Raw genomic sequence first — 16,317 nt, forward strand, 5'->3', positions numbered from 1 at the left:
TTTTATGTATTTTTAGTAGAGACAGGGTTTCACCATGTTGGCCAGGCTGGTTTCGAACTCCTGGCCTCAAGTGATCCACCTGCCCCAGCCTCCCAGAGTGCTGGGATTACAGGCGTGAGCCACCGTGCTTGGCCAAAAAGTAGAGTTTCTGAGACAGGAAGCTTGAAAATAATAGCATGCACTTATTGAACGCTTACTTCATGCCTGGCAACTTACATGCACCAGCTCAGCGAAAGCTCACAAGAATTCTGTCAGGTCAATGCAGGCATTAGCTGCGTTTGACATGTGCATTTTCCACAAGTAAGTCGTAGCTTGTGGAAGCGGCTGGTGGGAGTGCGTGCACCAGTAGTTACCGGACAGTGGAACCAGGCTGCCTCCCTAACTATTGGGCTTTACAGGCTCTCTGCACCCTGAGTCTGTCAGTGAACATCGCGATTCCCAGCAGAGTCTCTGGTTCCAAACCGGGGATGAGAACTCCTGGGCTCTGGGAGATTTCCTGAGGCCACAAAGGATTTGGTCGAGCACACACAGGGATTTTTCTAGTTTTAGATATGATTTAATTCAAAGTCTCTGCCCGCTCCCGGTCTGTTAGAGGTGCGGCAAGTGGGGGAGGCAGGAACCTCCCCTCGCTGGTCCAGGGGTCCCCCACCCGATCCCGCTGTCCCCGGTAATGCCCCCCTTGGCAGGTCCTCCGCTCTGCGCCCGCAGCTCCAGGCAGCTCGAGAGCGCGGGACTGCAGGGCGGGGGGCGAGGGGCTGGGAGTGGGGGGGGGGCGGGCGGAGGGAGGAACAATGGCCCCCTCCCCTCCCCTGACCGGCTGGAGGGTGGGGTCTCCCCGCCCCGCCTCCCCGCTCCTCCCCCGACAAGGCGATGAGGTAATCGCGCCGCTGAGAGGCACGCGCAGCCGGTGCCCAGCCGGTTGGTCCCCGCGCCCCTGCCCCGCCGGCCACCGCCCCCCAGCACCGTCCCGGCCCCGGCCGCCCGGCCCCACCATGACCGAGCGGTGCAGCCTGTGGAGCGCCCTGTCGGCCGCCGCCTGCTGCTTCTACCGCGGCTCCTTCGTGCAGGTGCAGGTGAGGGGGCGGCTCGGCCCCCGCCACGCGCGCTGGGCTGGGACCCCGGCCGCTCCGCCCGGGGCCCTAGAGCCAGCCAGGGAGCTGCAGCCCGGCAGGGTTGGGTCCGGTCCGGTCCGGCCCAGCCGGGCGGTCTGGGGAGGGGGCGGGGTCGCCCCAACCTCACCTCTGGGCGCCCAGGAGCTCCGCAGGGTGAGGGTTCAGCGACCACTCCTGGGATTCCGGGCTGCGGGGGATGCCGGTCCGGTTCTGCCTCCTCCGCAGCAGGGAGAGAGCTGGGGCGGGAGGACTGGGAGATGGGGTCCCCTGCGCCCTGCCTGTCCTTCGCCTGGTACGCTGGCCCTTGCGGCTGACCCAGGCACCCGGGCTCCCCATTGTACCTGGGGCGCTGGGCTGGGGTCTGAAGGCTGAGTGAGGAGCAGGAAACGCTGGGGATGCTTCGGGTGCCAGGGTTGGGGCCAGAGCGCCCGCCACCCTCCCGCCCTCTAGCTGGGCACGGGCATGCCTGGGGCACGGGTCTCTCCTAGCCCAGCTGGCGGGCAGTGCAGGACGGCGCCGCGGCGGTGAGAGGGTTAAACGGAAGGGGGTGGAGGGGAGGACCCGGACCCCGCCTCTCTGCGGAGCATCCTTTGGGGACGGCTTTGCTTGGGGTTGGGACGCTGAGAGGAGCTGGAAGGGATGCTGGGCTCTCGCTGGAGGGAAGGGGTTAAGACACTGTCCGGGGGTCTCCGCCCTCCTGCCCACTGATCCCCCTGGGAGACGCCAGGCGCGTCGGCTCTGCGCTCCCCCAGGCTAACACACGCGCGCGGAGCCCGCCTGAAGGACAGCCCCGCCGGCAGCGGAGCGCAGCATCCCCGCACCGGCCAATCAGGCGTGCGCAGGCCGGGAGGCGGTGAGATCATCTCTGGCCAATAGCAGGGCGCCGAGCGCAGGGATGCTGCATTCGCACCCCAGCACCCTCAACTCTAGGGAGCTGGGGCCCCAGGTCGAGGTGAGATCAAGGCACAGGGACTCTAGGGTACCTCACCCTCAGGTGTGCAGGAGGACCAAGTTGGTTCCCCCAAACTCTCTGGAAGCAGTGGTTAAGCTGGCAAAGGGGAGCCCAGTCTCCCAGCCCCCTTTAACGGATGAAGCTGTCCAGGCCCAGAGCGGGGAAGTGACTGGCTCAAGGTCACACAGTGGCAGCCTTGGGGTGGGTTCTTCAACACCCAGCCTCCTCCCTCATTTGCCCGTGTCCCTCTAGCTCCAGCTGTGGAGCTGGGGGAAGGTGTCAATCGCATGCTCTTTGTCAAGGAGGATACCAGAAGGCTGGGGTCCTGGTTCCCTTTTTCCCGGTGACGCCCACTCTTCCCTCCCCAGGGTTTGGTGTGATATGAGGAAAGAGGACTAGGCTGGTGTGAGCACCACAAAGTGAGAGGGAGAGAGGCCAGGGACCACCAGAAATAGGGAACCCCTTGGAGAAGGGTAGGTGGCTGAGAAGGCCCGGATCCTAGCTCAGCCCTGGCCCTCTCTGCCCTTCAGGGACATCAGTTTCTACCATGGGTGGAGGATGTACAGAATTCCCACCACCAGGCTCCGCCTTTTGCCTGAGCACCTGTGCAAACCGCCCACTCCCACCGTCTGTCCCCACAGCCCTGCAGGCTCTTCAAGGTCCACATTTTCATGGGCCCACTGCCAAGCTGCTCCTGCCCCAGGCTTGCCCACTCAAAGCATGCCCTATCATCCTTCCAGGATCTCAGCCTGGAGTCCTCTCTGACTCCTCCACCCCAGTCCCCCACATAGATCAATGGACATCTAAACTCCCCTTCCCCCACTCCCTCTCCCACACCCCATCTGCCCCACCACTGCCTGGAAAACTCTAGGCTGCTCTCCACAGGTGGACTAAACCTGCCCCAACATTTCCAAATCCTTCCATTGCTCTGCTGTGGCCTCCGGGTAAACCTCAGCTCCCTGAGGCAGCCCTTCCACACCTGCCCCTACCCCAACAGCCCCTTGGAAACTTCTCACCCATCTCCCCTCCCTCCCCTTGGTTCTGCCTGTAGGGCCCTGACTTTGCAGCTGTCTCCCCAGAAGCTCTTCCCTGCCCACCTGTCTACCCACTCTCTCCACCCTGGTGCTTCTGCTTGGGCTCCCTGAGTCCTTCTTCAGGCCTCAGCAAAAGCATCACCTTTTCAGGGAAGTGATCCCTGACTCTGCCCCCTGCCTAGGTTGGTGGTGCACCATCTCCGTCTGTGCATCTCTGAACATTCAGGAAACCTGGAATTGACTGTCAGTGTCTGCAAGGGCTCCCCAGGGCAGAGGCTACCTTGGGTCCTCAGCCCTGGCATAGGACCAGGGTAGGGACTTAGTCAGTGTTGAATGGAGTCAGAGATTCTAGATTATCTCTGACACTGGGAATCATGGTGTCTTGGGAGCAATGCAGACTGGGGTAAACCCAGGCAGTGTGGGAGCAGAGGGGTGAAGGATGTGTCCGTAGAATTAGGACGCAAGATCTGTGGATGATCTGAGGAGGCAGGGAGTGGACTGGAGGACCCTTGGACTCTGGGGAGCCAGGGATCCCAGGGAGAGATTCACCTGGAATGAAGGCCCTTTACTGTCCTCCCTCATCGATCCTGCCTTTTGGTGTCTGTCTATCTTGGGGTAGTCATCTTTGGGGTTCAGAGTCGGGAAAAGGAGAGGAAGGACTGTCCCATGTGCTCACAGTGATGAGGATGTCCATGTACCAGTAGTATTCTGGAGTGCTGTCTCTTTTCATCCTCGCGTGAGGTGAGGCAGTTTCTGTCACTGTACCCATTTCAATGAGGAAGAAATTGAGGCCCAGAGACCTCACATGGCACAGCCAGGATTGGGCTGGGCTCTGGTGGGGGTACACCTGGCACTGGGGACTCCGCTTCCTCAGTCCTTAGGGCCCCTGGGGTCCATCAGCCTCCAACTCGAGGCCATAGTAACCAGGAGTCTCTCCTGGGCCAGGTGGGAGGGTGGAGTACTGGGCATCATTTCCCTCAGTGGCCTTGGACTTCCTTGCTGGGCTGTGATCTCCCCATCTGGTGAGGATTGCTGGGGATTTCAAGGGAGAGATGGCCTTGGAAATTGTAAGGGGCAATGTAGATGTCTGTGTAGGGTCCCCATGTCCCGGTTTATGGTCCCTTCCCCATACTTGCACTGTAGCATGCATCATCCCAGTGCAATGCTATCCTTGTCCAACCAGCTTTGTGGTTTTGCTCATACCTTTTCCTGCAGCACCTGCCGCCTTGCCTCCAAGATTCACCTGTAGAAATCCCCCTCTGACACTTCAAGATCAGTTTGGTGCCCTTGGTGCATAATGAGTGTTTTCTTACTGCCATCTCCTCCAGGAAGGCCTCCCAGATCCCTCTGCCTCACCCAGACTTATTCCTGCTTGTAAAAGCCATCCAGCTCTTTGCCGCTGTCCAGTGCTGTGGTGCTGACTGCACTCAACTCAGAGGCTCCCGGTGCTTTTGCCTCTCCTCGGCCTAGGCACTGCCTTGAGGGCTGGGCTTGATTTATGTATCACTGCACCCACCCCTGGCATATAACACAGGACCTGGAATGCAGTTGGCATTGTTTGGTGGAATGAATTGAGATTTCTTTACTCTTTCTGGGACCCATGGGAATGGACCTTTCTGGTACCTGTGCCTTAGTTCTCCCAGAGTCCCAGGAGAGGAGGAGTTCACCCAGGGTAGAATGAAGTTGGGAGGGCAGGAGGAAGGGGGCTTTAAGTTGGATGCCAACTTTTGCTGTCTCCCCCCCAGTTCTCCAAGGAGAAGTACATCCTGGACTCATCACCAGAAAAACTGCATAAGGAATTGGAGGAGGAGCTCAAACTCAGCAGCACAGATCTCCGCAGCCACGCCTGGTACCATGGCCGCATCCCCCGAGAGGTGAGCGGGCCCCAAGCTGGGACTTCGACCCTGTACCCTCCCACGCACTGCCTTGGCCAGCCCTAACCCTGGCTGCAGCCACCTGGGAGACCCTGACCTATTAGTTGGTAGATTCAATCAGAATGCACTGGGATGAGGTCTAGCTCTGCCCTTACTATGTGACCTTGAACAAGTTGCTTCACTTCTCCAAGCCTCAGCATCTACTGCAAAGGCTTGTTGTAAAAATTAAATGAAACGATACAGGTAAAATATTTAGCATGATGCTTGACACCATGAATGTTGGCCTTTGTTGTTATTATTACTGTTATTGTTACTGGTCTATATATCTGCTTACTGTACATTTGCTTAGTGAGTACCAATCTTTGGGCTACTTAGTTTTGGCAAAGTTGAGTTTCTTGGCCAATGTGACTTTATTTTTGTTTTTATTTTTTTGAGACAGAGTCTTGCTCTGTCGCCCAGGCTGGAGTGCAATGGCACATTCTTGGCTCACTAAACCTCCACCTCCTGGGTTTAAACCATTCTCCTGCCTTAGCCTCCCAAGTAGCCAGGATTATAGGTGCACACCACCATGCCTGGCTCATTTTTGTATTTTTAGTAGAGCTGGGGTTTCACTATGTTGGTCAGGCTGGTCTCAAACTCCTGACCTCGTGATCTGCCCGCCTCGGCCTTCCAAAGTGCTGGGACTATAGATGTGAGCCACCACACCCGGCCCCGAGGTGACTTTATAAGCCACAGACTTAGGCTGATACATCACTTGTTCCTTCTTTCATTCATGCTGTAATCACCATGAGTTTGCCAAGCACCAACTCTGCCAAGACCTGTGCTAGGCACCACTGATGCAGAGGTTGAAGAGGTGGTGGCTTCTCTTGAGGGCTAATGACTTGCAGGGGCTGGGTACTGACAGTCAGAGCCTAGTGGGAGAAATGCAGGAATAGAGTGCCTGGCATGAATATGGTTGAGTCCCAAGGAAAGGACACTGAGGAGGGAGGGCTTTGTGAGATGGATAGGAGTTCACCAGGTAGGACTGGGAACAGTGGCTCACGCCTGGAATCTCAGCACTTTGGGAGGCCGAGGCCGGTGGATCACCTGAGGTCAGGAGTTTGAGACCAGCCTGGCTGTCTCTACCAAAAATACAAAAATTAGCCAGGCATGGTGGTGGGTACCTGTAATCCCAGTTACTCGGGAGGCTGAGGCAGGAGAATTGCTTGAACTCGGGAGGCGGAGGTTGTAGTGAGCTGAGATCGTGCCACCACACTCCAGCCTGGATGACAGAGTGAGACCCCATCTCAATAATTAATAAAAAAGTTAACAAACAAACAAATAAGTTCATCAGATGGACAAGGCAGGAATGGTATTCTAGGAACAGAAAGCAGCTTGGTGCAAGGGCCAGAGGCATGCCAGAGCACTGGGTGGTTGAAGGAATGAGGATGAGGAATTCACTCTGCCCAACCAGAACCCTGATAAGGGGTGGGTCTGAGACCTGGGTCTCAGATCACGACCATTCTCGCTTCTCCAGACCCTGGGCCTCTGTGCCTTCCATTCCAAGGTGTCATGTCCTCCGATTCCTGAGCCTCTGTGCCGCAGACCCAGGGCCTCTGGCTGAGGTGCCCCTCTGAACCAGGGTCATTGCATCCCCACTCTCAAGCGTCAGATGTCAGATGTTTCTGTTCACTGGGCCCTCTATACCCTGGGTCTGATCTTGCTGTTTCCCCCAATCCCGGGTTGCTCTGACCCCCAGATCCTGGGTCCAGCCCTCTCCTGGCTCTGCCCTGCTCCAGCCTAACCATACCTTCTGCAGGTCTCAGAGACCTTGGTACAACGCAATGGTGACTTCCTCATCCGGGACTCGCTGACCAGCCTGGGAGATTATGTGCTTACGTGCCGCTGGCGCAACCAGGCCTTGCACTTCAAGATCAACAAGGTGGTGGTGAAGGCGGGCGAGAGCTACACGCACATCCAGTACCTGTTTGAGCAGGAGAGCTTCGACCACGTGCCCGCCCTTGTGCGCTATCATGTGGGCAGCCGCAAGGCTGTGTCGGAGCAGAGTGGTGCCATCATCTACTGCCCTGTGAACCGCACCTTCCCACTGCGCTACCTCGAGGCCAGCTATGGCCTGGGACAGGGGAGTAGCAAGGTCGCCAGTCCCGCCAGCCCCTCCGGCCCCAAGGGCAGCCACATGAAGCGGCGCAGCATCACCATGACCGATGGGCTCACTGCCGACAAGGTCACTCGCAGTGATGGCTGCCCCACCAGGTCAGCCAGAGCCCCATTTGTCAAATGGGGGTGTAGGTAACAAGAGGGCTGGTGAGAAAGGGGAGGCCCAGCCACATTGAAATGGGAGGAAGTTACTCTCCTGGAGCCTCTGTATGCAGGGAGGAATGGGAGGAAGGTTGGGCCATACTACATGGATATACGGAACACCGGGCTTGCAGGGAGTCAGACCCGGGTTCAGTCCCAGCTCTGCCGCTCACTGGTCATGTGCCCTTGACCCTGTCACTTCTCCATTCTTATCTCACATTCCTACCTATAAAGGCTTTCATTCAAGCAGCCCTCCCTACCCCAAGGGAGCCCTGAGTCCTGAACAAGAGAGGGGCCTGGTCTCCACTGCCCGATGCCACTCTTCCTCATCCTACCCATCTAGGCCAAGGTGGGCATCCAAGCAGAGGGCTTTACAGCATGGAAATCACTGCACAGGGAATGGGATGTTCTCAGTGAATTTTAATCACACCCAGTTGTCTCTGGGGCTAAGACCAGGCCCTGGATGCTGGGAAAACCCACAGCAGCTAAAGGTTCCTGAGAGCCTCCTACGTGTTAAGTGTTGTACATGCCCAATCTCATTAGTGCCCACTTCCTTATGGGAGGTGGGTTCTGCCCATACACCCACTTTATAGATAATGACGCAGGCTTAGAGGGGGAAAGCTGCTTGCTAGATAGTGCTAGGATCAAGACCCAAACCCAGGTCTGTAGACTCTGAACTCTGCGCCCCAAGTTTCTGTTGCATCCCTGGTTGTTTTCAAAGAGATCCGCTGTCCTTTGCCACCTGCACTTGGACAGGCCCTTGAGGCCACATCTCCCTGGCCTGGGTTGGGTACTCCCAGCCAAGGAGTTGACGAATGGATACCTTGTGAGACAGCAGCCACTTGGCCTGTGGTTTGGAACCAGTACACATAATGGTGCCAGGATCCATGGACCATGTGTGCCTGAGACATCCTGAGCATAGTTGGGAGCAGAGAGGAGAGGTCAGGATGGTGGTCCCACTCCCTAAGGCTCCCACCCTTCCTGCGGGCCCCTCTCCCCAGACAGTTCTCCAGGCTGGAGGAAGTCTCTGCTTATCAAGCTGAAGGCACTAGTGAGGGGCTGTGTCTGCCCAGAGAATGGTTGTAGTTGACTAACTTGCAAAAGGCACCTCGTGGGGTAGTTGAATTCTGGCCTGTACCCCCTTTCCCATCCTCTACTCCTCAGGAAAAGAGAGGGACAGAGGATCCTGAAAAGTGTTGGCTCAGCTGGGTGCCTCCAAGCCTCATCCTCAGGCTTCTCTAAGCTTTGTGGAGGGGAAGGCTGGGTAGGAATGGAGGAGAGCAGGGCCATGTGGAGGATACTGACTAGGAACCGGGTGAGTGGCCAGGCCCTGTGGCTCATGCCTATAATCCCAGTACTTAGGGCGGCTGAGATGGGCAGATCACATGAGGTTGGGATCTGCCTGACCAACATGAAGAAACCCCATTTCTACTAAAAATACAAAACTAGCCAGGTGTGGTGGTGCATGCCTGTAATCCTAGCTACTCAGGAGGCTGAGGCAGGAGAATCACTTGAACCTAGGAGGCAGAGGTTGCGGTGAGCTGAGATCGTACCATTGCACTCCAGCCTGGGCACCAAGAGAAAAACTCTGACTCAAAAAAAGAAAAAGAAAGCCAGGTGTGCTCACCACCAGGGTTCCTAACTCTGCTCCTGACTCACTGTGTCCCCTCTGTCCTCTGGGCTTCAGGGTTTTTTGTACCTGTCAGTCAGAAGGTTGGATTTGATGATCTCCAATCTTCTCTGCCTCTGAAGTTCAGGGTGCAGAGGTGGGGGTTCCAGAGGCAGGCCGAGACCCCTGACCTCGAGGCTCCCTGCCCATGACAGTGTCTGTTCCACAGTATGTCGCTGCCCCGTCCTCGGGACTCCATCCGCAGCTGTGCCCTCAGCATGGACCAGATCCCAGACCTGCACTCGCCCATGTCGCCCATCTCCGAGAGCCCTAGCTCCCCCGCCTACAGCACTGGTATGGCCAGCAGAGGGGGTGGAGCAGGTGGAACGAATCTGTCATTGATGACTTCTGTCACCTGTGTGTGGTTATGTGTGTTTTCTCTCTTTACTGAGAGCAAGAATTGACACTAAAAACCTGTTAGGAGAGCTGTTGGTATCAAGATACAAGATGTATCCATGGCTTGTTCATTTAACAACAATTTATGTATTTATTTATTTTTCTAGTAGCTTACCAGAACCAGGTGGAATATTATTTATTTATTTTTAAGATGGAGTTTTGCTCTTGTCCCCCAGGCTGGAGTGCAGTGGCGCAATTTCAGCTCACTCAACCTCCGCCTCCTGGGTTCAAGCGATTCTCCTGCCTCAGCCTCCTGAGTAGCTGGGATTACAGGTACCTACCACCAGGCCTGGCTAATTTTTAGTAGAGATGGTGTTTCACCATGTTGGCCAGAGTGGTCTCAAACTCCTGACCTCAGGTGATCCATCCGCCTCGGCCTCCCACAGTGCTGGGATTACAAGCGGGTGACACTATGCGCAGCTAATTTGTATTTTTAGTAGAGATGGGGTTTCGCCATGTTGGCCAGGCTGGTCTTGAACTCCTGACCTCAGGTGACCGGCCCACTTTGGCCTCCCAAAGTGCTGGGATTACAGGCGTGAGCCACCACACCCGGCCTCCTTTTTTCTTAGTAGACTTTATTTAAGCTGGGTGCGGTGGCTCACACCTGTAATCCCAGCACTTTGGGAGGCTGAGGTGGGCGGATCATCTGAGGTCAAGAGTTCAAGACCAGCCTGGCAAACATGGCGAGACTCTGTCTCTTAAAAAAAAAAAAAAGATTTATTTTTTAGAGCAATTTTAGGTTCACAGCAAAAGTTAAGTGGAAAGTACAGAACACTGTGCTTTCTTATAAATACAAAGAAAGTTTCTATGTTAGAAACATTCCAATAGGTCATTTCTGGAAAAAACACAAAAAGAATGTTTCCAATAGTCCATATTGTCCACGTGGCAGGCCAAGTGTCTTGAGAGGGGGCTGTCCCAGGAGGAACTTTCGCCTAGGGAGGCATTCCACTGAAGTGTTGCTGTCCGTATTGGTTGTCACAAATCCTTCCCTAAACACAGAGCTACTAACTTTGTCATAACTACAAACTTGATTTCAAAGCAATACCCCTGAGTATAAAATGTGAAATTCCTTGCCAGAAATGACTTATCGGACAATTTCTAAGCAATGTGGTATAGTAAAGCACTATAAATCCTGTCAAGACTTAAATCCTGGCTCTACCACTTGCTGGCTGGGTGACCTTGGAGCCTCAGTTTTCTCATCTGTGGAATGAGGATTATAAAAGTACTTATCCCCAGGATACTGAAAGGGTTAAATAGACTGAGCTACAAAGAAGGGTCTTGCGGACAGTGAGAGCTCAGTAAATACTGCCTCTGAGGTTTGATGATGGTTTTACTGCCCTTATATCTCCAGCATGTTACATTGTGTGCCTTATATCTCCAGCACACAATGTATAGCAACAAATCATTATTGCTAATTCAGGCTGGGCACAGTGGCACACATCTGTAATCCCCGCTACTCAGGAAGCTGAGGCAGAAAAATCGCTTGAACCTGGGAGGCAGAGGTTGTGGTGAGCTGAGATAGTACCATTGCACTCCAGCCTGGGCAACAGAGTGAGACTCTGACTAAAAAAAAAAAAAATTAGCCGGGTGTGGTGGTACGTGACTATAATCCCAGCTACTCAGGGAGACTGAGGCTCAAGAATTGCTTGAACTCACGAGGTGGAGGTTGCAGTAAGCCTAGTTGGCGCCATTGCACTCCAGCCTGGGAGACAGTGAGACTCTGACTCAAAAAAAAAAAAAAAAAAATCCTTATTGCTAATTGGTTGAGAAACAATTACACGTGGCACAAGAAATTGCAGCAGGTGCTCAGCTTCCCTGGATCACTGGATGCTCCTCCAAGCAGTGGGTCCCCAAGGCTGCAGCAGCCTCAGGGTGGGGCCATGCAAACTCCTGGGTCCTGGTGATTTCAGAGCATCACCTGGGCTGGTCAGCTTGCCAGAGTCTGCCAGCCCTGGTCTCTGCTTATGCTGGGAGGTGGGGACATCACCTCTGTACTCCCTACAAGGAATGAGGAAGTCTGGTCTTTGGGAAGGGATGCAGGAATCTCACTTTGGTGGGGAGCTGCTGTAACTGGGTCTCTCTCTCTACCTTTCTGCAGTAACCCGAGTCCATGCTGCCCCTGCAACCCCTTCTGCCACAGCACTGCCTGCCTCCCCTGTTGCCCGCCGTTCCAGTGAGCCTCAGCTATGTTCCGGAAGTGCCCTAAAGACCCATGGGGAGCCAGACAAGGGTCCCCACACCAGCCCCTCCCACACCCTCTGCAAGGCCTCCCCGTCACCATCACTCAGCAGCTACAGTGACCCGGACTCTGGCCACTACTGCCAGCTCCAGCCTCCCGTGCGTGGCAGCCGAGAGTGGGCAGCGGCTGAGGCCTCCAGCCGGCAGGCCAGGAGCTATGGGGAGAAGCTAAAGGAACTGTCAGAAAATGGCGCCCCCGAGGGGGACTGGGGCAAGACCTTCACAGTCCCCATTGTGGAAGTCACCTCTTCCTTCAACCCAGCCACCTTCCAGTCACTACTGATCCCCAGGGATAACCGGCCGCTGGAGGTAGGCCTTCTGCGGAAGGTCAAGGAGCTGCTGTCGGAGGTGGATGCCCGGACGCTGGCCCGGCATGTCACCAAGGTGGACTGCTTGGTAGGTGCTGGCTGTGCACTGGGGTTGGGGGAGCGCCTCTGTTCTCTGGGGCAGGGCAGTGAGAAGCTGGCTCCCAGATTCCCCTAAGTACAGCAAGTGGGCCGGATTCTAGCTCCATGGCTGTCCTTTGCCTGCTCTGTCTCTGGGCTGGTCATTTAGCCTCTGTGGGCCTCTGGTTTTTCCTTTTAAAAAGCACATAAGGCCGAGGGTTGTGGCTTATACCTGAATCCCAGCACTTTGGGAGGCTGAGGCGGGTGGATCACCTGAGGTCAGTGGATTACCTGAGGTCAGCAGTTCAAGACCAGCCTGGCTAACATGGTGAAACCCCATCTCTACTAAAAATACAAAAATTAGGCATCATGGCAGGTGCCTATAATCCAAGCTACTTAGGAGGCTGAGGCAGAAGAATTGCTTGAATTGGAAGGTAGAGGTTGCAGTGAGCTGAGATCACACCACTGCACTCCAGCCTGGGCAACAGAGGGAGACTCTTTAAAAAAAAAAAAAAAAAGCACATAAGAGATCCTTGCTTCCTCCAGATGCCAGTTTGGCACTAGAACAGGGAAGACAGTTGTCTCTGGCTCCCTGAGGCACTTGGGGACACTTCTCTAGAAAAGGCCCAACTCTCTGCCCCCACCCCCTTAGTGGACAGATAAGCAGAAGTCATGACCTCCTCAGCCCATAAATTGTCAATGCCCAGGCCTTAGCTTTGTTGAGTCTTTGAACATCTAAAGACCCCAGTTCTCTCTATGCCTCAGTTTCTCCTTTTGCAGTTTGGGAGAAACTGATTACTGGGTTACACTGGTCTCAGAGCACAGGAAGCAAGAAAAGAGACAAGGCAGAAAGGTCGCTCCATGAAGAGTCCTGGGTGGCAGGGAGGACCCAGGTTATAGGCCCAGTGTGTGACTTTGGGCAAGCCCATTCCCTCCCTGGGCTTCAGAGTTTCCCTCTGCAATGAACAAGTATCGTGTACTTGACCTTAACTGAATTTGTATGTATGTATGTATGTATGTATGTATGTATGTATGTATTTTTTGAGATGGAGTCTTACTCTGTCACTGAGGCTGGAGTGCAGTGGCAGGATCTCAGCTCACTGTAACCTCCACCTCCTGGGTTCAAGTGATTCTCCTGCCTCAGCCTCCCAAGTAGCTGGGACTACAGGCACATTCCACTGTACCCAGCTACTTTTTGGATTTTTAGTAGAGATGGGGTTTCGCCATGTTGGCTAGGCTGGTCTCAGACACCTGACCTCAGGTGATCCTCCCACCTCGGCCTCCCAAAGTGCTGGCAATTCAGGTGTTAGCCACCATGCTCAGCCAACCTTAACTGAATATTTACTATGCCAGGCACCTCTGGACATTTTTCCATTAATCTCCATTTCACAGATGGGGAAACTGAGGCTCTCTGAGAAAGGCAGAGTCACTTGTTCCGTATCAGAGGGTTAGCCGTGGAGCTGGGATTCAAACTCCACCTCCCAACCAGGCTACCCCCTTAGATAAAAGCTCTCTGACTCCCAGATGGCTGGGGCCAGCCGTGACAGGATATTAATCAGCCCTCTCGGCGTCTTTGCAGGTTGCTAGGATACTGGGCGTTACCAAGGAGATGCAGACCCTAATGGGAGTCCGCTGGGGCATGGAGCTGCTCACCCTCCCCCATGGCCGGCAGCTACGCCTAGACCTGCTGGAAAGGTGAGGCAGCGCCGGCACCCGGGGACTCGCGGGGAACCCCCGGCTACCGCACTACCCGCTGGCCATGGCGGGTTGGCCAATCATAGCCTCTCAGCCCCGCTGCTGGGTGCTCTGGCCACGCCTCCCATCCCATTGACCAATTGCAACCCCTGATGACTCCCTCTAAGCAAACTGATTTCCCAAAGACTGAGTCCTGTATTTCCGCATTCGCCTTCCTTTCGCATCCCCTTGACCAGTCATCCACTGGACTATCAGCTTGGCCCCGCCCATCAGCTCGGACTTCTTGTTCATTCTTAAAACTGCTCTGCGTGATGCATTCCGCTGCTCACCCACAGCTCTGGCCCCGCCCCTGACTTATGCTAGCCAATCAGAAGCCCGAGGACTTGCTTTCCGCGCTCTGGCCGCGCTCCCTTGTTCCATTGACCCCTTACAACCTCTCACTTTGGCTCCGCCCTCCGCCCCTCCCGGCCCAACCACAGGCAGGGGCGGCCTCCTGTCAGCACCCCTCACTCCAGTCCCCAAGCCCGCCGCCTCTGACCCTGCCGCTTCGACAGGTTCCACACCATGTCCATCATGCTGGCCGTGGACATCCTGGGCTGCACCGGCTCCGCGGAGGAGCGGGCAGCGCTGCTGCACAAGACCATCCAGCTGGCGGCCGAGCTGCGGGGGACTATGGGCAACATGTTCAGCTTCGCGGCGGTCATGGGTGCCCTGGACATGGCCCAGGTACTGAGGGCCGTGCAGAGCCGGCATCGATAGACTGTCTGGAAGAGCCCTGGCGTTCCTTTTGGGATGGCTGTGTATGGAATAGGAGGAGCTTTGGATTTTCTAGGCAGCATTGGTGAGAGTACCAGGGAGAACTGAGTTCTGCAAGTGCTGACCCACAGCAAGTTCTTTCCCGTCTCTGGGCCTCAGTTTCCTCGCTTGTAAAATAAAATGAATGAGGAGCATTATATGAGTTTAAAGAATAGGCCGAGCACGGTGGCTCATGCCTGTAATCCTAGCACTTTGGGAGGCCGAGGTGGATGGATCACCTGAGGTCAGGAGTTTAAGACCAGCCTGGCCATCATGGTGAAACCCTATCTTTAAAAAAAAAAAAAAAAAAGAAGAAGAAGAAGAAGAAGAATAAGGCCGGGCGCAGTGGTTCACGCCTGTAATCCCAGCACTTTGGGAGGCCAAGGTGGGCAGATCACCTGAGGTCAGGAGTTCGAGACCAGCCTGGCCAACATGGTAAAAGGTGAGCAAATCACCTGAGGTCAGGAGTTTGAGACCAGCCTGGCCAACATGGTAAAACCCCGTCTCTACTAAAAATACAAAAATTAGCCAGGCATGGTGGTGGGCGCTTGTAATCCCAGCTACTCAGGAGGCTGAGGCAGGAGAATCGCTTGAACCCAGGAGGCAGAGGTGGCAGTGAGCCGAGATCGCGCCACTGCACTCCAGCCTGGGCGACAGAGGTAGACTCCATCTCAAAGATAAATCAATCAATCAATCAATAATAAGAACAACAAAATCTCAGAGGCAGTGCCCTAGGTTCAACTTCCAGCTCTGCCACTTTTTTGGAATAACCATGGGCAAGTCATTCCCCTCTCTGAGACTTAGTTCCCTCATCTGTAAAATGGGTTGTTATGAGAGCCCCATGGGAGACGTGAAAAGCTGTCATCACTGTCCCTGGTATGTGAAGGATGGCCATAACGATAATAATTATCCCACATCTAGTTGTCCACTCAGCAGGGTGGCCCCTGCAGGCTCTCTGCCTGGCTGCTCTCTCACAGTTTGGCCTCCTCAGATTTCTCGGCTGGAGCAGACATGGGTGACCCTGCGGCAGCGGCATACGGAGGGTGCCATCCTGTACGAGAAGAAGCTTAAGCCTTTTCTCAAGAGCCTCAACGAGGGCAAAGGTACTTCCTTGCTGTGTGACTTTGGACAGGTTGCAGCCCTCCTTGGGGTGGCAAAGACTCCCAGCATGGACAGTGACGGGAGCCTGGCTAAGCTCTGTGCAGGCTGCTTGCCCTGAGCTCACTCTCCCTGCTGGCAGCTGCATCAGCACTGTCCATGTTCGGGCTCAGCCCTTGGGGCTGGACCAGGGCGGCAGTGGTTTCAGTTGGGGGAATCAGAAAGGAAGCGTTTGTCCCAGGAGTAAGGAGCCCCTGGGGCTCTCTCTGCGACCTCAGCCAGGCCCTTCCTTCCTGCACCTGGGCTTCCGGGACTGCAGTGGGTGGTGGAGGCTCCAGGGTCCCTAAGTGCCTGCTGCCTTTCTCCCTGCAGAAGGCCCGCCTCTGAGCAACACCACGTTTCCTCATGTGCTGCCCCTCATCACCCTGCTGGAGTGTGACTCGGCCCCACCTGAGGGCCCTGAGCCCTGGGGCAGCACAGAGCACGGTGTGGAGGTGGTGCTAGCCCACTTGGAGGCTGCTCGCATGGTGGCACACCACGGAGGCCTGTATCACACCAATGCTGAGGTCAAGCTGCAGGGTGAGTGGCCAGTGGCATCTTGGAGGGCCTGCAGACCAGGGCCTCTCTCCCGCTGTCTCAGTGCTCCCTTTCCACCCCTCTGTCCTGCTCTGTCTCCCTAACACCTTCCTCTCCTTCCTCTTATTCCTCTCATGTCCTTTTTTTTTTTTTTTTTAGTCTGCCATGCTTTGGAGGTACCAGGAGGCCCCATT

General features: G+C 55.4%; 1 protein-coding gene across 10 annotated transcripts in view; it reads left to right on the top strand.

Moving 5' to 3' along the window:
* Positions 1-16,317, top strand: part of SH2D3C (SH2 domain containing 3C) — a 41,642-nt gene that overhangs the window by 22,827 nt on the left and 2,498 nt on the right. For 5 of the 10 annotated variants that reach the window (XM_017549061.2, XM_017549063.2, XM_017549065.2 and 2 more), the window contains 8 exons: positions 4,844-4,972; positions 6,771-7,225; positions 9,109-9,233; positions 11,434-11,969; positions 13,539-13,654; positions 14,209-14,380; positions 15,441-15,552; positions 15,920-16,126. In XM_017549061.2, coding sequence (XP_017404550.1) covers positions 4,844-4,972; positions 6,771-7,225; positions 9,109-9,233; positions 11,434-11,969; positions 13,539-13,654; positions 14,209-14,380; positions 15,441-15,552; positions 15,920-16,126 — 1,852 coding nt within the window. Of the gene's footprint in view, positions 1-60; positions 1,074-1,243; positions 1,266-1,347; positions 2,065-2,151; positions 4,121-4,843; positions 4,973-6,770; positions 7,226-9,108; positions 9,234-11,433; positions 11,970-13,538; positions 13,655-14,208; positions 14,381-15,440; positions 15,553-15,919; positions 16,127-16,317 lie in introns of those variants that run through there. The other 5 variants (XM_017549062.1, XM_037745899.1, XM_037745902.1 and 2 more) reach the window with 5 other exon arrangements.

The sequence above is a fragment of the Cebus imitator genome, unplaced genomic scaffold (assembly GCF_001604975.1).
Source record: "Cebus imitator isolate Cc_AM_T3 unplaced genomic scaffold, Cebus_imitator-1.0 Scaffold216, whole genome shotgun sequence".
In the NCBI taxonomy this organism is placed as follows: Eukaryota; Metazoa; Chordata; class Mammalia; order Primates; family Cebidae; genus Cebus; species Cebus imitator.